Genomic DNA, 21,823 nt, shown 5'->3' with positions numbered 1-21,823 from the left:
GAAATAAATACACATGTAACAGACAGAATAATCTAAATGTTTGTATAGTTTTATTGTTTAAATTAACATTGCATTGACCTCTCACAATGAATATTGCCCAATCTTTGATTGTTTTGGGCATCAATAGTCAATGTTTACTAATTCCCTACTGAATTTAAATAATGGACTTCTCCTGCTTTAAAATGGTCTTATTGTAATTCAGGGCAAGGAATTTCAGGAGTAAAATACTAAACATGTAGCAGCAAGCATTAAACAATCTGTACAGACAGCATGACACAGTAACTTCCCTTGGATCCAAGGTTATAACGTATTACAATGTATTCTAAGCTCAAACTTTTCAAATACAGGTATCTGATTGGTCACAAACCAGCATAGAATGTGCATTGACCAATGAAAATCCTGAGAAGAGATGCGACAAAAATCAAAATAAATTTTAAAACCTTGAGGCCTGGTTCTATATTGACAGCATTAAGTTTTTTCAATTATCATCACTTGCATTAAACAGCTTGGCTGCAGTTGAATTATGTATACTGACAGGATCACTGACACTGCCTTTAATCACGGTGCATCTGTCAGCTATAGGATATTTCAAAGGACGTTTCACAGAGGTTATGCAAATGGTATTGGAAAACTTCTAAATAATGCAGAATAATATTTCATTGTTGATATTTTATGCATAAATTAACTCATACCCTGCTCTAGATTTGAAATTGTCAGTTGTCAGTAAAATCTTCAATAACATGTTAACAATTCAGTGATTTTCAACTGACTAATATATTGTTATCACCTTTTAACTTTTATTCAACAACATATTATGTATAGGCAGGATTCATGTATGAAAGTAAAATTAACTGCCAGGAAATATGGCTGCAGTAGAATCAACTACAGAACTTACCTTGGCATTTTTGTACAGTGAGATTGCTGGGTAGTATGTTCCGTCAAATATATCCTCAAACGCTACACCTTGAAACTTTCCATTCAGATAAAAACCAATCTACAAAATAAAATATTACATGTAATGGTCCACAAATAATCAACTACAAGAAATAAAAGTAAAATGAACAAATATTTTAGTAATGCAAGAAACTAGTTTTATGGCTTTTAAATGCTTTCCTTAATAAAACAGACTTGTAGGATCCAACTCATATTCTTTTGAAGTAATATACACCATCTGTGTTAATTTTTAGCTTGGCTATTTAAAGAATAGGGAGAGCTACAGTACTTATGAAAGCGTCAGATTCGCTGTCCCACTTTGGTCAAGATTTTGCATGCTAGTTGGTATCTCCAAAACTACTGAAAAGAATGGGTTGAAACTTCAGACACTAAGTCTTGTTCTCTGCTTTGTCTAATATGATTGGCACAGGCCCTATAATTATGAGCTACTTGTATACAAAGTTATGCCCGTTTTCTGACTGTCAAGCACTGAGAATAGTCAAGCGCCCTGTCTTTCAGACAGCTTTTGATAAACAGCATAATTTAAGAACTATGTAAAAGATTGAACATTCTAACCTTACTGCCAGATAAAGTCTTCAGATTCCTTTCAGCTTCAGATAGATGGTCTTTTTCCTCATAATAAAGGTGATTCTTGAACTTGACCAATGGCTAAAAATATACAACAAACATTCACATTAGTCTTTTCACTCATAACATACCTATGAGGACAGTAAGATGGTAAAATCTCCACACTGAAAGATGGACATTATTAATATGCCCTGCAATTTTGGTGTTGAAGTGCAATGCCAGATATAGGGTAACTTAGGTCATATACCCTGCACTAAAAACTTATCAATCACAAACTGGAAGAACACATTTCAATTGTATTGGGGCAGAATCTCCAAACGAAAATTAGATTACCTACATGATGAATATATTCAAAAACTATCCTTGTGGTTCTTAAACCTGGCTTTTCGCTTGCTGCATTTTAAATAACTATTTTTAGATAACCTCAATACAGTCAATTAATGAGGTTGAAATAAAAGTTTTCCCTACATTTTATTTATAATCTGTTCAATATATGAATACCATGCAAACAAGTTAAGAAGAAATATTTTTCATGACTTTTTGCATATTGAGAATATATCCTAAAACACATCACCCAAATTAATGAATTCTGATTTTAAGAATATGAGTTACTTCCCTTTATATTAATGTACCAATATGACAAGATATCACATAAATAACTTATAATTTTTAGTTTCCTATCAATATGTCTAAAGTTTTTTGCATCATAAAACGCGATTTCAATTAGTGAAAACATGTGATATCTGCTCGTTCAAGTGTGTTTATTTCAGTGTCGATCAAATGATAAAAGTTTGATTTACGAGGAAAGGCTTGCAAACAGACCATGAGTGTGCACTTTTAAACATTTTATATAGTGAGAAGAGTGTGTTAAACAACATTTATATATTGCTTATCTATAAACAAATCAACCTTGTACAAATAGATTAGAGAGAGAAAAGAGAAGAAAACACAAACAATATTTTTAAATTAGTACTTTCTGTCATGAAAATTACTTATTTAAGACTGAAATGGAAGAATATAAGAATCTTACACTGGCTGCCAGTAAAGACCGGAATATCTAGCTCGAGGGTAACTGTTTACGGCGGTAACGAGGCACTGCCGAGTTTCCGCTAGACAGTTACCCCGAGAGCTAGATATTCCTGTCTGTACCGACAGCCGGTGTTTGATTCTTTTTCTTGCATATTACATATCAATTTTTTTCAGAACAGAAATTACGAAAACTGATATTCTCATTATCATCTTTTTCATATAGAAGCGTATGAACTTACAACTTCATTCATAACGATAAAATGACGTCATCCTAAGAACGCAATTCATTCATAAAAGACGCGCAGCAATGACGTCATTTAAAGCTTGCGGCTTGTCTTACATGGGGGGTGTAAGACAGGTTTTTCTAGCACAGGTGTAAACGGTAGATAATCCTGTCTGATATGCAAGAAAAGGCAATCTTTTAGTACTTTGTAAAGAACAAATATTTAATAAAGACTGATTTGATAAATTTAAAAAAAAATTACACACACTTATAAACCAAACAGTTTTATTACTATATGCCTTATAGTAGCTAGGATATCACCACTTTAAATACCAACAATATGAACTCAACATTGCTTCATACTTCATCAACATATACATGAACTTCCACATCTGAATCTCCAATCACTTGACTTATACAATAAACTCTTAGAATGATACTACTGATAATAACATGCATATCGTCATGTAAGTGCAGTTACAATTTTAATTCCTATTAAATTTAAATAGCAGCTAACCTGTTAATGCACAAAGGTGACGATATATAATCAGTATAATATAGCATGGCCTGTGTACACGTCCATGCAGTCTGTTTTATTGCTTTTCCTCTTATTTCGAATTTTCTTCGAGTTTGATACTGTATTTGTAATAATAAGTATTTCGAAATTCCAGAATACTAAAATTATGCATCTTAAATAATAGTTAAGATGGTATCTTTAACCTGCTTCAGAACAAATTTATATATTGATGAAACTATTTTTGAATTTGGTATTTGCCTGAATTTCTGTGTAGATTAGGCAAGTCAACACCTAAAATGGGTTTATCTTTTATATTTTGTATTAAAATATATTTTTCCTGTATCGCTTACAGCAGAAAAATGTTGTTTTATTTAACAGCAATATGAACTTCTTTTTCTGCTTTTATCTAAGTATGCATGCAACTTTGTGATTTAAAAAAGGCCAGGCAATGCACAAAAATAAACTTAACAGTTTTTCACAATTCACCTTAAACCGAAGTTCATGAGAAGTTTTTTATCATTTTTGATACAAAAAAAAAACTTAATACACATACATCAAACATAAACCAAACAATTTTTTTATCTACCTAGCTCATCATGAATATATCTGTAAAACACATGAACCAATTAATTTTATACCAACCACCTAGATTTAGGAAAATACCACTTTACAGGGGCAACAGGAAAGTTTTACCACAAATCTTGTAGGTTATGTATGTACATACACTGTAATACACTGTTGTTCAGTATGCATGCATGGGAATACATTTTGTATTTTCAACAGGTAGTGAGTATAATAGTGTTATCAATCCACAGTGTAACCGTTGTGTGAAATATATGCCAATCTTTATTACTGTGATAACTTATTACACGCAAAACACAACTTAATTGTTTTTCCACCTGTTTTACTTTAACATAGGGGAAAAAACAACAAGAAATGGATTTATTTGTGTAGAAAACAGAAGGTAAAAGCATTTAGAGTGAGGTAAGATGTTGCCATGTATATATAATGTTTTCCCAGCTGATATATCTCTGTTCTAGGGATGTCTTTACTGTTATTTCAGATGTATTTGTGTAAATAATTGTGGTATTGGTTTAAATCAGTGTAATTGGTTTAATTCAGTGTGATTGGGTTAAATTACTAGTGTGAATTGGTGCAATTTAAATTCTTTGAGGATATATGTGATTTTCTAGAAAAAAGACATGGGAAAACATTAGTTTCATAAAATCATTAATTTTTATTTGAAACCTACTAATCTCATTTTTTATACCCACAAATACATACAAAATTATACTTAAGTTGTACATTTAATTTCAAATAAGCATCTTATATTGGATATTTTTTTTTTAATTAGTTGCCCGTAAATTCCAAGAAATTAAAATTAAAAAAAGTGAGCAATTATAAAGAGTGAACAATCATAAATACTTGAAACTTATAATCAGGTATGTATATTAACGTTAATATACGTACCTGTTATAATGGAATGATTTAAGATTTGTATGGGAGACAACTCTACTATTTTCAAAATTATTTGTACTTGAATTAAATTGAATTTTTGTCATTTTTATCCAAACAATGGTGTCAAACGATGGCGGGAATTAGTTTATGAAATGAAGGTAGCTGTTATCAAAATTAATCTTCCTTATTTGTTATTATAATCATTAATGAATTCCGTTAAATAAATGTAATTCTGTTTTTTTACAAAAATCATTTGAAAAAAGGACATATTAAATAACAAAAGCTCTAATTGAAAGAACTATTTATTGACATGAAAAATACAAAACAATCAATACATTGTATTCAGAAAATACAACGCATCAAATCACTTCTGCCTTTAATCCTCTGTAAATGATACAAACAAATAAATTTTGTACTGATATTCAGCTTCAACACCATTTGCATGGCAATACTGCCATTTTAAACTACAGGCAGTTTGTCTGAAATCAATACACTGTTTAATCGATACACTACACATGTCTGTGATGGTGAATCATGCATGGATGATCTCTCCAGTGTAAATCTACACAAAAGGCAGCTGATCATCTTGTAAAAGCATCCATTAATTGGAATAAATCAATTAGAGACTAAAGACTGGATAAATATTGCAGTATAACAACATTTGCTGATGTGTGTGAATTGTGTTTATTTTCACCCAGCCAGGAGTAATTTTTATAGAAGAACAGAAATATAATATACAGTAAATAGTGGATTTAAAATAGGAAAATGTAAATATTTCAGGGATATTCCATTGTTTCTTCAGGATTGTTTTACTAGGTGGAATTTTCAGGTAAATATTTGTTCTAACAGTATAGATTTCTTTGTTAAGCAGAAAGCGTTTTGACTACTGATCAGTGTATATAAAGTGGACATCAAAAGAACAGTACTTTATTTAACAAAACAGTGTGAATACAATTTCAGCTGGTAAAAAATAAATATTTTGACAAGTGTCTTTAGATAAATGAACAACAGTTGAATGTTTACATTTAAAACATGCACTGTCTTCTAGTATCTAGCTTATAGATCAGTTTGACCAGTGTGAGAAATGGTCTGAGTCTCAAGATTATTTTAATTGTGTTTATATTAAATTGTGTAACTGTTTTTGAAATTGGATACAAAACATAATCAGCTTAGGGCTAAATGAAGTAAAATATTTATAAATATCGGAGGATATAACTATGTTGAATTGTGTATTGGTTTTATAGTACATGTCAGGCAAAGCTGGCCCCTGGCTATCTGACACCAGCAGATCTTTTAGATCATTTGACATACCTAATTAACTGCTAGTTCACTAAATGGCTAACACAAAAGGTCATTCAGTACACAGACGGATCTTAATAGCCTGGTTTTCTCTCCTATTGGATGTTTGTTAACTGTTATACAAAGGAAATGCATTTTCAGCCACAAAACAATAATTGAAAATGTGCTTTGACCGAAAAGAAAAGAGGGTATTAAACCGTGAAAGTATTCGATAAAATAGTAAAGACGTTCAGTACGGATATAACAATGTATAAACATGCAATACGCTACTTAACTCGCTGCGGATATGAAACTTCTATTAAAGGTACTTATATATTATCAAAGTAAAAATTTTGTGGTTAGAAATGACAGTATTTAAATTTCCACCTGTCAAATTACCTTGCAGCATATACGGATTTAACCTTGACTGTTTTTTTCCGAATAGGTAATTAGAGTATTAAATTTACATAATTAAATACAAAGCAACATTTACTGTTCATCCTGTTATCAAATGTTAAGAATAATACTGAAATTGGACAAAATTTTTAAAAAAATATTTGTTCGCAAACTTAATTTAACTTAAAAGGATACTCCTAAACCACAAAATGTTGAGGAGATATGTTATCATATCTGTAACTTTTCTGAGAAGAAACAAGATTTTGCAAGAAAACTTACTAGTTTTTGGGGAAGTCAGCAAACTAGGAAAAATTTATAACTTTAATTATGTAGATTTAATAATATATTGTTTCTTAAGAAAGCATTGTTTCTTAAAAATGACAGAAAACAATTAAATCAAAATTGACGCTGAAATTTCTCTTGATACGTTTCTAGGACTTCTGCGTTACAAGATAATATTGAAAAAATACTATGGATAAGTCCCTTTAACAGGAAATTCCGATACACATGACACAGCTGTGCGGAATAGCTAGAGCTATAAATAGCACTAGCTCATGATTCATACTTTCCAATAGTTTTAAATAAAAACATACTTGTGGTTATACACTCATGCCGTAAGATAATGGGGGATTAATAAAAAACGTTCTTCTCGTTATGTTAAAGTTACTGTACTTTAATCTTATAGAAAAATGAATGGTTGCATGTATTAAATTTAATAATGTATTATTTCATTTGTGTTTGGATTTAGAGGTATGTATGTCTATCTTTAATTAATCAGTACTTGAAAAAAAAAAATTCTTTAATGATTTTGAAATATACAAATATTTGAGAAATCTGCATACAGAAATGCTGTATAATATGTTACCTGTAAATGGGTGGGGTACATAGGATTATCAGATTATAAAAGCCATCATGTGGCCAGATACATCTTAGTAGGTGTGGAATCATCAAAGTTAAAATTGTGCTCAATAAAAGTAGAGAGACGAATTACAGGATATTATTCATCAGGGAATACAGGACGTGAATAAAGAGATCAAAAAGGATACATGCTAAAGATAAGAAAATCAATTAGTAAATTGGGTAAATTATCAATTTGATGGTAATATGATAAGTAATAAAACAATTGATTCATAATTGTGCCTACACTTCACTTTAAGTTTATAATGACTACTGTATTTGATACATTTCAACTTTAAAAAAAAATCTTACTTTACTTGAATAATGAGGTTACATTTAATAAAGTTAGCATAAATTTGTAGCCCCACATGGCAAAAATGATCTAAATCCATTATTTGTGGCCGAGTAAGATTTTTGAAGAAGCAAAATAAAACACTGTAGCTTAGAACTTATTACGAAGTTAAAAAGAAAAAAAAAACACTGATGGTCATGACTAACCATAAAATTTGCACCTGCCTTTAATGATAAGCAGATATGTACAAGGACATGTTGCATTCAAACATATTACAAATATTATAAACAGTGGCGGCGTGGCTGAGTGGTTAGCACGTCGGACAAGTGATCAAGTGATCTAAGGATTGCTGGCCATGTTGGTTCAAACCCCAAGCTGTTGTTTCCTTGAGCAAGAAACTAAACACTCATTGCTTAGAACTGGTTGGTTCCAGGAATGGAATTGAGAGTGTTTCAATAAGCTTATTATAGCTTCCAACACAATCAAACTAAAATGAATTCTTATAAACTAATCAAACATATCAAAACCTTAGTAAACTATATACCATAAATGCAAACTAACCAAATGTTGCCTAATATTACAATAATTCAGACCAACATCCATCTATATTTGACACTTTCAAACTAACATCCTGTTGCCATGAAACCCAAACAAACAAACATTATGCATCCAATGAGTATAAAATTGACTAACTCATCCCAAGTGTGGTCTAGGGATATGGAAGTCACCCATTAAATTAAGCCCTTGGTGCAGTTCCATAGTTTTATTTGTTCTCATGTAAATTCAAGGGGGAATAATTCAGTGCAAAATTAATACCAGAGTTATGGGTCCGAAATTAAGGTACGAGGGTGACAAATATTTACTGAAAAAAATATAATGTGGCATAGAATGCAGGAAAACTCATCCAGTAACTATTTATTACCCTTTCGAATGTTTTCAGATATATGAAAGCTTAGTAATATACTAAACAAAGTATACTATAACACATTTATGCAAATGGTTCTTCTATTATAGGAACTACTGTACTGGCTATATCAGCTACCGTACACACCCCCTGCTTGTTCATCACACTTATATTTAAAATATTTATGTAGATAAGGAGCTATGACAGACAAATCATCATTTGTTTCATTTTCTGTTTACTTACATCTGATCAGGCCATGATAACGCTCAGATAAACAAATGGTACATCTTCACATTAACTTACATATTTTCCATCTCTATGGAAACCATGTAAACAACTGGTAAATTCCCAATTTTCGATGTTTTTCATACATTGGATTTTCGGTTCAGAAAAAGTTTAATGGAAATAACAGATTTATTACATTTTCTCCCTTCAATTGGCAAATATTTGAAAGATTCAAGAATAAACAACATGCCAAAAAATATTTTTTATCATTCCTCAGTAAATAAGCAAAACATTTAGACAAAATAATAATAATTAATGATATTTTCTGAAACCAACAAAGTGCACTACTGCATGGCCTTATTCTTAATGGTCCTCAGATTAGCATACTTTATATTGAGGAAATGGCTAAGCATGTTTCATGAAAAATGCACTTTTACATAGCTCCAAAATAATGAAACACTGTCAAAAGCACTTAAATAATGAAACACTGTCAAAAGCACTTAATGGATTAACATGTTCATGTCTTGCAATAACCATTGAACAGTCAATAGTTGAAAGATCAATAAAATAGTACACAAATTCGATTTTCAATTTATTTCTGAGTATGTTTCATAATAAATTATCTCTTGAATATTTTTCTGTTCCGAGTGCCCAAGAAAGAAATTCAAATTTCATGTTTTTAGGCTTTTGGGCCTCAGTGGAGTTCCTTTAAACATATGAAAATACCTTACTAGAGGTTGAGCACCTACCAGTGATGAGTTTGGCTTTACTTTATACTGGTTGCATATAAAATTACTAGATTATGATAGACCATTATCTAGTGCAAGTCTCTGTTGTTGTTTAACTTCACATGTTACACTTACAAACCAAGACCAGCCTGTACTGTTTGCACTTTTTGCTATTCAGTCAGTATTTAGATTGAAAATTTCCCCCCAAAATGACAAATGGTTATGCCCAGATTGAAAGATGGACAAATCCATTTAAGATATTTAGAGTGGCAAGGATTAAAATAGGAGAGTATTTTTTTACTTATACAACAGACTATGCTTCAACATGTCCAAAACAATCCCAGTTTTTTTTGTGTGATTTTTTCTTTTCTTTCTATAATTCCTTTATCTATAATCAGCTAAAAAATGCAAACAGAGTTTTAAAACTTCCTTTTTTCATTGATAATAATAGCTATGTGAAAAAACCTTTTCCAAAATTATTGAAATCAGTTTCAAACAATCGTTTTTGACAAAAGTAGCGTCTTTTCTTCTCAAATTAAAATTCTTTTGAATTATAATACCACAAAAACAGTCAGCAAATTACTAAAGTGTGTTACAAATATAAAGTCTGCAACTTTTCTTGTTCGTAAATCCCTCTTGAATTTTATTATATTAACAGTCAAAATAAACATTTCTGAAGTCTTCTTTTACTGGTTTTTGTCCAATGAAATTTCTCATTTAATGTTTTTAAAGTTCTTTCATTGTTTCCACATCATGCTTATTTCAAAAACACATGTTGCTTATAATGAAGAACTTGCAAATATTTACTGCAGCTACACTGGTTCATTTTCGGTTTTAGCACTGATTTGCATTTCAAATTGTGTTTGATTCTGGTTTTCAGTTTCATTTGTTTCCGATTTTGAATCTTTTTTGATTTTGGTTTGGAATTTTATTTCTCTACAAAAGGTTGAGCTTCGGTGTGTCTCAGATTTTAAAATTTGTTTGTCTTTAGTTTAGAATATGACTGTTTTGCTACTCAGTTTCAAATTTCATTTTGTTTTAACAAATAAAATTGATTCATTATTTGATAGAAACTGTTTCCAATAGAGCAGCTTTTTTTCAGGTTTGGAAGTTGGTTTCTTTTTGGGGTTAAGAATTAGTTTGATTTGGGTTTAGATAGGTTCTTATCGAGTTTCATGCTGATTTTTGGTATACTTGTGATTTACAAGTTGATTGGTGTTATGTTCAGAACATGATTTGTCCTTGATTAACATTGTGTTTTCATTTTACATGTGTGCAAATATATAGATAACTTGTTATATTATAAATATTGAGTATTTTTTTCATTTATTATTCCTTTACCTATATATAAAAACTTGAAACTATATAATTATTCATATAATTATTCAAGTTGCTTGGAGGCAGTTACATGGTGTTGATAAAACATGTTAAGGAGAAATTTAAGACCTGTCAAACATTGACAGTGTAACTTGATGTGTAGGGGGGGGGCTGGGTGAGGTAGGTCTCAAGTATGATATAACAGAGATGTCAAATCTACCAATATGAAATTGTAAACTATCCTCATTCCACATAAAAACTATAAACTATATTATATTTCATACTTTTCCAGAGATAAAAGATGAAATTGATAAAATTGTTTACTTAGTCACACCAAAATGTGCAAATGACTGATTATATGGCAACTAAGTCATTTCTTGTCATAATTTGTTGTACAAACGACCTGTCAATTTGTCACATTTGAAAACAGAGGACATAACTCATAATATTTGGGATAGGCTGGCTATAATTATAACCTTTAACCTTCAGTGAACTTTATGGACTCACAAAATTTTGATTTTTGAATGTCCATAATTTCAATATTTTATTATAAAACTAAGTAGCCAGCAGTGTAGTGACTGGTCATACAACACAGACATTCAGATTGATCAGGCTCTTTTTGTTTGAAGGCATCTAGCCCTTCACCTGCTGAATTTGTGTATAAATACATTTGCCCTTATTTAAGATTTAAAACAGTCCATTTAAAGATTGCATAAAAAAAAAACAAAAAAAAGCTACCAACAGTATAGACTTGGGCTAGACTGCAAGACTCAGGCTCTATTTTTGTGTCCAAGGCTGATAACGTTCGTTCATTCGTTTCTGGCAAGTTAAGGGCTTGATAAGGTCAATTAAATCACATGATTTCACACTGAATAATGAAAATTGTCTTAGCATTCCTATACCCTTACACTATAATTATGCCCTTGTAATTCTCTAAAATCATAGGGAAATTAGGCATAAAATAACAAGTTTTATTTCATTCATAAAAAAATCAAATTATTTTTTTTGTACAATCAAAACACTCTTTTGATATGAATAACCACATGTAAAATTTACATATCTCAACAATGTTTGCAAAGGTAAATTAAAAGAGTTTTTTTGTGTGTTAAAATATTTATCATAAAACACCATAAATATGTTTTTATTGACCTAATAACAGGAAGAAATTAACAAAGATATCAAATCGAAATATAAAGCCCTATTGTTATCGTTCACAGTATGACTCATCCGAAAGAGATTTTACATTGAGAAATCATCTTTTACTGCAAAACATTTTTTTTTCTCATTGCAAAACTGAAATATTAATGCAGTCTATATAATAGCTTCTTTCAATCTCCATATAAAACAATATGGTCCTTGTTTTAAAATATTTGTCTTAATAAAACCGGCAAGCACTGAAATAAGACACTTACAATATAATAATTATGAGACTGGAAAATGTAAGGAATTTGTTTGATGTATGAAAATATTGCATAATTATATATATATATATATGATATCATATGATATTTTGTATTTCAAACTACAAAGTACAATGAACCTTATCACATTTCAGCAGTGACAGTGTTAGGCCTATGCCCTCAGTTTATATAGACTTACCCAAACCGTGCCAAATATTATAAATGGACTTGCCCATCTTTTCAATCTTGACAAAACAATTTGTCATTTTTAGAGAAAATTTCTAGTAATGTACTGACTGAAAAGGGAAAAGTGCAGACCATGACTAGATGGGCAGCACTGATGTGCTTGCTGATCTTGGTCTGCACTGATTGCATGGGTTCAGTTGCCAACAGCAGACTAAAGGTTAACTAATTCCACAGGGGGTTCTTTTGACTGTTAAAACCCTCTATATAATATATATACTAATATAGAAAGGTAAAGAAAAAAATCGAGAGATCCCCCTGTGAATAAGTCTGCACATCTCTGCAAACTATACTGAATAGAAATCTCTTCCACACTTCCATGAAAAATTAACACCATAAAGGGCAAATAGGTAAAGACAATCATAAATTACAAACTAATATCCTAACATGGTAATAATTTTAACATTCTATTACTGACAGATGACCAACTTCCTACTTTACTGACAATCGGACCACAATACACGTTTTATAAGTCACTAACATCATTCCCGGTATTAATCACCACTGTTTAAACATCACGGACCAGCAAAGGGAAAAGGTGTGACAGGTTTAATGTAACAGTATATAAATGTCTAGACATTGAACTCTGACCATGTGATGAGCCAGCTAGCTAGCTATATACATGTTGGCCATGCATTTACATGCACAATTGATAAATCAATGTGACGATGATTCACCTGAATTCCAGCAGAAAATATCTCCCTGGAATCTAATAACTGAACTTGTTAATGCATTATTGTATTTATACCTCGAAGATCTGCTTGAACCAAATGTTGATGGTCTTTCGTCACTAATATAGAGCAGTCACCTCTGGCCATGCTGCATATGAACAGTGTAGTTGGATCTAGCTCTATGCTGATGGATGGCCAACTTCAATTTTTCATCCTGATATCCAAAAAACTAACAATGTGTGGAAACTTAAAAAATAAGCACAATAGATCATAGTCATTATTCAGACAAGTCTAGCAGACTGGGGGAAGAGCCATTATTCAGACAAGTCTAGCAGACTGGGGAAGAGCCATTATTCAGACAAGTCTAGCAGACTGGGGAAGAGCCATTATTCAGACAAGACCATTTAAGCAATTAAGCAAAAGGGTTTATATTTTATTTCAAATAATTTTTTTACATCCTCATTTGGGTTTGCAACTATCCACTGTTAGTTTAATAAAGGATTTTGATAGTAAATGTTAAAACTAAGCAACATTATAGATTCTGGTCAGACTATATGAATGTATTGGGCTGCCTGGCGTGATACTGGTGACATAGGTAGAGCATTAATGTCACCATCAATTTGTTCATTGTATTAAAACAATATCTTGGTATTTTGGTTTCTCCATGCATACCTACCTGATGTTATGTTTGCTACATACAATCTACATACATAACAATATGTGAGGGAATGACAAATAGACATGGCATTAATTACCCTGTATACTTGTACAGTCAAACCTGTGCTAATGATCACTTCTGAATCATCACACACTGGAATACTGTTAATACAGGTACATACTTTATTTTTCCATTAATATAAAGTTTCCTTATTATTTTTTGTTTTCCCATACAAACAATTAAATCACAACAAGGTAAGTCTGAGACAGCACCCATTGATAAAGAACAGTTTCATTTTCCCGAAGAATGGTGTACATTGACCACAACATTGCAATTCACACCGTAATGAATGAATATATTGAGAGTTGTTTAAAGTAAATTTATTATTGAGAGTAAAAGACTTTTTAAAACCTTGACAAAACAATTATGCCTATACTAAATTACAATAAAAAAAAGTCCAAAGTGCCCCCCCCCCACCCCCACCTTTTGTATTTTCTACATACTTACCTTAATTTCAATATTATAATATTATAATGAACATGTAAAACTTTCAATGAATTTTATAAAGAAAACTACTTACTACTCATATAAATATGAGAAAAGTGTTATTATCAAAAGTCAACCAACCTGTGCATAAATTATTTCTATACAGCCTTAAATAACCACATTTTTTTATCAGCTTGACTTAAAGGAGATATCTTTATGGGAATTAGCAATTGGAAGATTTATCAGATAGCTATGGTGGAAATTTGAATAATGAATTAGCAAATAATATATTCATAGTACAGTTGGAATGTTAGATCACATAGGTATATACTGTTTTTATTTTCTTTTTTCTTTTTTTTAATATATCAAGATAACAATTAATATTATAATGTTGTTATGTTGGGTTAAAAATATTTACAATAACTTCATTAAAATAGTTTTTTATTTTCTTTCTTTTTATACGCCCGTTTGAAAAACGGGACGTATTATGGGAACGCCCCTGCCGGGCGGGCGGTCGGGCGGCGTCCAATTTTGTCCGGAGCATATCTCCTACATGTATGGAGGGATTTTAATGAAACTTCATAGAAATGTTCACCACTATGAGGAGCAGTGTCGCGCACATGAACCAGGTCTCTAGGTCAAAGGTCAAGGTCACACTTAGAGCTCATTGAAAAATGCTTGTCCGGAGCAAAACTTCCACATGTATAGAGGGATTTCAATATTACTTGGCACAAATGTTCACCATTGTGAGGCGGAGTGTCGCGCGCAAGATTCAGGTCCTTCCGGCCAAGGTCAAGGTCACACATAGAGGTCAAAGTTCAGATAAAAATATGAAGATGTGTATATGGACCATTTAGTCATCATTTATAGAGGGATTGTAACACAAATGGTCATTATCAAGACTATGGCTGTGATACATATAATTTAGGTCAATATATACAAGGTCAAGGTCACTAAAGATGATGAAATATCCAGATTTTGTCCGGAGCATATCTCCTACATGTATGGAGGGATTTTAATGAAACTTCATAGAAATGTTCACCACTATGAGGAGCAGTGTCGCGCTCATGAACCAGGTCTCTAGGTCAAAGGTCAAGGTCACACTTAGAGCTCATTGAAAAACACTTGTCCGGAGTAAAACTTCCACATGTATAGAGGGATTTCAATAATACTTGACACAAATGTTCACCATTGTGAGACGGAGTGTCGCGCGCAAGAATCAGGTCCTTTCGGCCAAGGTCAAGGTCACACATAGAGGTCAAAGTTCAGATAAAAATATGGTGATGTGTATATGGACCATTTAGTCATCATTTATTGAGGGATTGTAACACAAATGGTCATTATCAAGACTATGGCTGTGATACATATAATTTAGGTCAATATATACAAGGTCAAGGTCACTAAAGATGATGAAATAACCAGATTTTGTCCGGAGCATATCTCCTACACACATGGAGGGATTTTAATGAAATTTCATAGAAATGTTCACCATTATGAGAAGCCATGTCACGCACATGAACTAGGTCTCTAGGTCAAAGGTCAAGGTCACACTTAGAGCTCATTGAAAAATGCTTGTCCGGAGCAAAACTTCCACATGCATAGAGGGATTTCAATATAACTTGGCACAAATGTTCACCATTGTGAGGCGGAGTGTCGCGCACAAAATTCAGGTCCCTGCAGCCAAGGTCAAGGCCACACATAGAGGTCAAAGTTCAGATAAAAATATGAAGATGTGTATAGGGACGATTTAATCATCATTTATTGAGGGATTGTAACACAAATGGTCATTATCATGACTACGGCTATGACACATGTACTTTAGGTCAATATATGCAAGGTCAAGGTCACTAAAGATGGTGAAATATCCAGATTTTGTCTGGAGCATATCTCCTACATGTATGGAAGAATTTTAATAATACTTTATGGAAATGTTCACCACCATGATATGTATTGCTCCATGCATGATCCAGGTCTCCAGGTCAAAGGTCAAGGTCACACTTAGAGCTCATTGAAAAACGCTTGTCCGGAGCAAAACTTCTACATTCATAGGGGGATTTCAATATAACTTGGCACAAATGTTCACCATTGTGAGGCTGAGTGTTGCACGCAAAATTCAGATCCCTGCGACCAAAGTCAAGGTTACACATAGAGGTCAAAGTTCAGATAAAAATTTGAAGATGTGTTTAGGGACCATTTAGTCATCATTTATTGATGGATTGTAGCACAAATGGTAACTATCATGACTACAGGTGTGACACATTTAATTTAGGTTAATATTTGCAAGGTCAAGGTCACTGGAGATGATTAAATATCCAGAAGTTGTCCGGAGCATATTTTCTACATGCATGGAGGAATTTTAATGTTACTTTATAGAATTGTTCACCACCATGAGATGAGTGCCCTGCACATGAACCAAGTCTCTAGGTCAAAGGTGAAGGTCACAGTTAGAGCTCATAGCAAAACGCTTGTCTGGAGCAAAACTTCTACATGCATAGAGAGATTTCAATATAATTTGGCATAAATGTTCATCATTGTGAGGCTGAGTGCCGTGCATTATTCAGGTCCCTGCGACCAAGGTCAAGGTCACACATCCTGTGCATATCTTCCCTACTGATTTGTTTTAAGGTTCATTTAACAACACAGTGCCAAGGATAAAAACTTGCTTGCTAGATAACACTTATCCATAATGCCCCCATCTCAATCTAAAGCTTTCGTAAACGGGCGTATTTTGTGACTATGGCACCCTTGTTTTAAGATATAAAGATAAAGATTATTATTATACTGTTGTTATGTCATGTTAAAGTTATTTACAACAAATTTAATTTAAAGTAGCTTCACTCTCAACAATACATTTAATTTATTAACAATGTCTATAAATTTTTAACAATGCCTTGAAATTATTAATGATACATTTACTTTTAAAAAATAAATTTAATCTCTTAACAATACCTTTAAATTATTAACAAAACCTTGACTATATGTTTTTTTCATGCTCTTTGCAATAAACTGATGATAAAAGGTTTTTTTTGTTCAGACTGAAAAGAAATGAATATTTCATTATTACCATAGACAGTTTGGGAAATCTCTCCTGACATGCATTTTATCACAGTGGTTCAATTGTTCTAACACTTCCTAAATGCATTGTCTATTGTAAATCTATGGCTCAGGAGTGTCTACAAATACTGCCTTGTTTTTTTAATGACTGTGTCTGGGACTTTAAGATGTATGTACAGTACAATATTGATACATTGATTGATGAAAACAGTAATTAAATCTATACAGCAGACGATAATTACACAAGATGGTGGCATTAAACTATAGGCTTACATCTCTTTTGTAAAGTTAATCAGTGATGGAAAAGCTGACATGAAATTAACATGGTGAAAAACTGTGATACAATCAACTTTCTCTAAAAAGTATATCTTAAAGCTGCTGTTTGTTTCATTTTACGCCTTTTCCTAACAGTATTTCAGTCATATAGGCGGGTAGTTTCCTAACCATCGTTCCTGGAGAGTTACACCAGTACTAGACTACCTTCCTCCGTGCTAAACTACCAAAGAGGAAGGTCAGACAGAAATATAATAGACAAAAAACAACATTTAACATTTAATTTCATAACATACATTTCCCTTATTTTTAATGAAATTGTATTTACTTTTGTTATCTGTACAGTATCAGAGAGATATTTTAATATTTTTATGTAAATATTTTTTTTGCAATGTTATCTTTTGGCATTCAATCAAGACTATTACACAAAGTGACATCTGCATTACTTCAGATGACCTTTCTAAATATCAACAAGTTGCTTGTTTTATTATGGTAGGTTATAAATAATGGCACTTTACCAGTTATGCAAAAGTAACCTGTAGACACTAGACAGCCGAGTGGCTTCCATCCATCATTAAATCAAAAATTTACCTGGCCATAGAGGACATGATTCAAGTTTTCAGCCAGTATCTAAATAAACCTTGGAGAGCTTTCTGTGATAATGACAGATCTATGCCATCCGTTAGTCAGGCCAGCCTGCAGAACATCTGTTAATGTCTTTCCATTCTAGAAAGACAGCTACCTTAAATCTTAGAATTTGGAAACTTTAGTTCAAAATCTTTTAGTTCTCTTAACTGGTAGAGGAAGACCTCAAGTGCCACTCTGTACATTTTTTCAGGCACCTGAGTATACATCTAATGAAAGAGGTCTTTAGATTTGGACCTAACAGATGAAAAAGATGGTTAAAGTGACTGGCAAATGAGTAAAAATAAGAATTAAGCATTTTTGAGGCATTAATGGGCCTTTAATCTGAAATTCCATAATAATTCTATATAAACACCCAATGACCTTTTTCTGATTAACATACAGTAGTTGTAAACTATTTGTAATTCCTTTCTTTCATGAGCAGCTAGCATGTTTTGCTCTAATAATAGATTAATCTGATACACCAGGTCCTAGCCTATAATTGTTTATGATTTAATCATTGATCAATGTATGATAATGCTTCTAAATTACCAAGATTTCTTTCTTAATATATGCTTGTAAAACCGTCTATATACCATATATTAATAACTTTGAAATACTAATCTTTATTTCTGACAACAGTATACACATGTAAATAATTAAGGATTGTTTAGAAATTATGCCTTTTTTTCCTAATTTATAGAACTTTCATATATGATTATGTGGGTCTAATTTTGGAATACTTCTGGGGTTTTTTTTCACCATTGTTCTAATGGTTACTATTTTATTTTCAGGTGGGAGGTGAGACTATCTACATGCCTCAGGAATAAGGAAGTTTATATACTGACTCAGAAGTCAGAAAAAAAAACCAAGAAGAAAAACTATATGAAATCTACAACAGTGATAAACATCTCTACAACGTATTTTATCTACTTTATCAAAGTGGGGGAGTCCAGGTGATCTGGATCCAATCTGCATCATACAAATGCTTGCTTTCTTAAATGAATTGTACTGGCATGTACACAGACCTGTGTGAGTAGGAATACTAGAAGGAAAATGTATGGAAAGTAAAGTGCAGTGTGTAAAAAATGTGTGATAGTGTGTTTTTAAGTGGATAACACTTAAAGTTTGCCACTGATGAATAAAGTGAATGTGAAATAAAAGTTGAAGTGGAAATATTAAAAGTGAAAAGTCTATTTCCCACATGTTGGATACATGTATATTTATGTGGCTATTGTCAAACGTGCTTCTGTACATGGATTATCATATCAGTTTTCATTGCCAGATAGTATTGCTGTATAAAAAATGGATCTAAAAAGGTGTGTAAGTAATATTACTATGTTTGTTTTTAAGGCAATTTTATGTGTCTGCGTTTTGGCACATACTGTGTGTTTGTTGCCGATTGTGCCAGATTCCGTCCACAACCACTTACGTCGTAGTCTTCCTAATCATCAATCTAGTCCAATTGTATCCGGACGTGAAACTTTTGTGCAATATTCCCTAGCTGATAAGCCCTCAGGACAAACACACCTTGCCAAACATGCTGGTGCTCAACGAATACCATCAATGCCACACAGTGCCAAACAAGTTCACTCCGATTCAATCAACCATTCACCTGACTATGCAAATGAAAACATTGTAAATTCCACACACACACGTTCTTCCCCGAATTTTAACTCCAGCAAGATTGGGAAACATTCCAAGAATTCAAGGAGCGGGGGATTAAAGACAAAAACTGCTCAAATTCCTCGCAGAAATTCTCTACCTTTGCAATATGAATCAGACACTTATAATGCTCCGAACTCTCTCGAAAACATCAACAAGAATGTTGATGTGCAATTGAACGTTTTAAATGATAACAACAATAGAGTGGAGAATGATATGAGAATAGAAAACAGTGAAAGTTTGCAACTGGCCGTTCAAAGTGGTAACAGTGAAGTTGACGGACAAACCGAAGTTTCCGACACCATGTTGGCTGTAGCTTCAGGTGTTGTGGCTTTGTTCAGTGTGGGGGTTATCATTGGAATATTTAGTTGTTGCTGTAAGAAGAAACCACAAAATGAAGAAGAGGAAAAGCTCGACATGCTAGATAGAGATGGAAATAAAGAGACTGAGGAAGAGGACTCAAAGGCTAATACTGAAAGATCATTGGTCGATAGCAAGAAACCATCACAAGTGTTCAATTCCAGGTAATTTTAGTACAGTGTTTATAAAGGACAATACAGAAAGTAAGCTGATCTGAAAGATAAAATTGCATTTGCCTTACAAACATCCTATTGGTTACTTAGATAAAGTATTATGGTTCTATTGGATACTTAAATTATGGTTTTATAATAGACTTCTACTTGTTACTTAAATCAGATATTACAGTACTGTTGGTTACTTAATTAGGTACATGTATTAGAATAATAATTATAAGTGAATTAAATTAGGTATTATTGGTTATACTAAAATTGTGTATTCTGGTATTATTGGTTTCTTAAATTATGTATTACAGTTTGTTACTTAATGAGGTATTGCTGTGCTATTGGTTACTTGACTTTGGTATTATAGACTATGCAGGTTACTAACGTATTGGCTACTTAGATCAGGTATTGTGGTGCTATTGGTTACCAAAATTAGGTATTACTGTGTTACTGGTAACTTACATTAGGTTTTATGTTACTATTTATTACTCATATTAGGTATTATGATACTATTGGTTACTGGACTAGGTTTCATGGCACTATTTCAATACTCAAATTTGGTATTACGGTACTATTTCATAAATGTACTTAAATTAGCTTTTATAGCACTGGAATCCCTTAAACTCACAAATGGGCATGTCATTTTCCTACGTCCATTCAAGGCAATACCAATTTACACAGATTCAGTTTGGTCAAGGGTCAATTTAAAGAACAATACACAATGATACTATCATAAATGAGTGACTTTACTAGAAATACCACATCCTATTTGTCATTTTACTCCACAAAAATCTTGAACACAAAATTTCTGGTTTCTTCTGAGAAATACATCTTTATTTCATATTTATCAGTGTATCATTATTGTAGTTTTAAGAGCTTGAAACATGATTAAATCTAAGTCTACAATGCTCAAGAAAAAAAATCATCAAGCAATTATGTTGTGCAGATATTTACATCTGGTTGTATGTTTATCATGTAAATATTTGCACGGGTGTAGTGTTTAGTGGCTGATAGTAAAAGCTTGCATATTTGCACCCACTTGGTAAGCACAGATTAAACTGCATCAAATTCATTGATATTAGGAAGCTGTCAAGATAGCTTAAAAGTAAAATAAATTGTCCTGATCTACCATGCCTGAAAACTGAAAGGGGTACCTGGCCTAGCAGCTAAATTTTAGTATTTCAACTTTGACCAAAAAAAGAGAGAAAACACTTTTCTAATTTCTAAGCATGGTATTGTAAGCCTGGTATGCTTACACATAACACTCACAATTATCATATTTGCATATTAATTACCTATATCAAGCTGAGTAAAAGTATTTGCTTACCCATTACATAAATGTACTCAGTTTGGTAAAGATATTTGCTTTCAATTACCTATATCAAGATAGGTAAAGGTGTTTGCTTACTAATTACATTTACTCAGTTGGGTAAAGATATTTAC

At 32.2% G+C, this 21,823-nt stretch overlaps 2 protein-coding genes across 6 annotated transcripts in view; one reads left to right on the top strand and one right to left on the bottom strand.

Annotated features, from left to right (window-relative positions):
• The window catches only part of LOC132713517 (set1/Ash2 histone methyltransferase complex subunit ASH2-like), a 72,386-nt gene that overhangs the window by 1,727 nt on the left and 48,836 nt on the right, over window positions 1-21,823 (bottom strand). For both annotated transcript variants that reach the window (XM_060696168.1, XM_060696161.1), the window contains exons 14-15: window positions 1,510-1,602; window positions 896-994 (exon numbers count right to left, since the gene is read on the bottom strand). In XM_060696168.1, the coding sequence (XP_060552151.1) occupies window positions 896-994; window positions 1,510-1,602 (192 nt within the window). The remainder of the gene's footprint in view (window positions 1-895; window positions 995-1,509; window positions 1,603-21,823) is intronic.
• LOC132713495 (E3 ubiquitin-protein ligase RBBP6-like) overlaps window positions 4,001-21,823 on the top strand; it is a 30,727-nt gene continuing 12,904 nt past the window's right edge. Inside the window, exons 1-2 of one of the 4 annotated variants that reach the window (XM_060696145.1) lie at window positions 4,001-4,254; window positions 18,989-20,383. In XM_060696145.1, coding sequence (XP_060552128.1) covers window positions 19,500-20,383 — 884 coding nt within the window. In that variant the 5' untranslated portion in view covers window positions 4,001-4,254; window positions 18,989-19,499. Of the gene's footprint in view, window positions 4,275-5,843; window positions 6,352-7,021; window positions 7,173-18,988; window positions 20,384-21,823 lie in introns of those variants that run through there. The other 3 variants (XM_060696126.1, XM_060696153.1, XM_060696134.1) reach the window with 3 other exon arrangements.

This window comes from Ruditapes philippinarum, unplaced genomic scaffold, assembly GCF_026571515.1.
Source record: "Ruditapes philippinarum isolate M1 unplaced genomic scaffold, ASM2657151v2 ctg7864_1_1_1_1, whole genome shotgun sequence".
Taxonomy (NCBI): Eukaryota; Metazoa; Mollusca; class Bivalvia; order Venerida; family Veneridae; genus Ruditapes; species Ruditapes philippinarum.
This window is presented reverse-complemented; position numbering and strand designations above follow the sequence as displayed.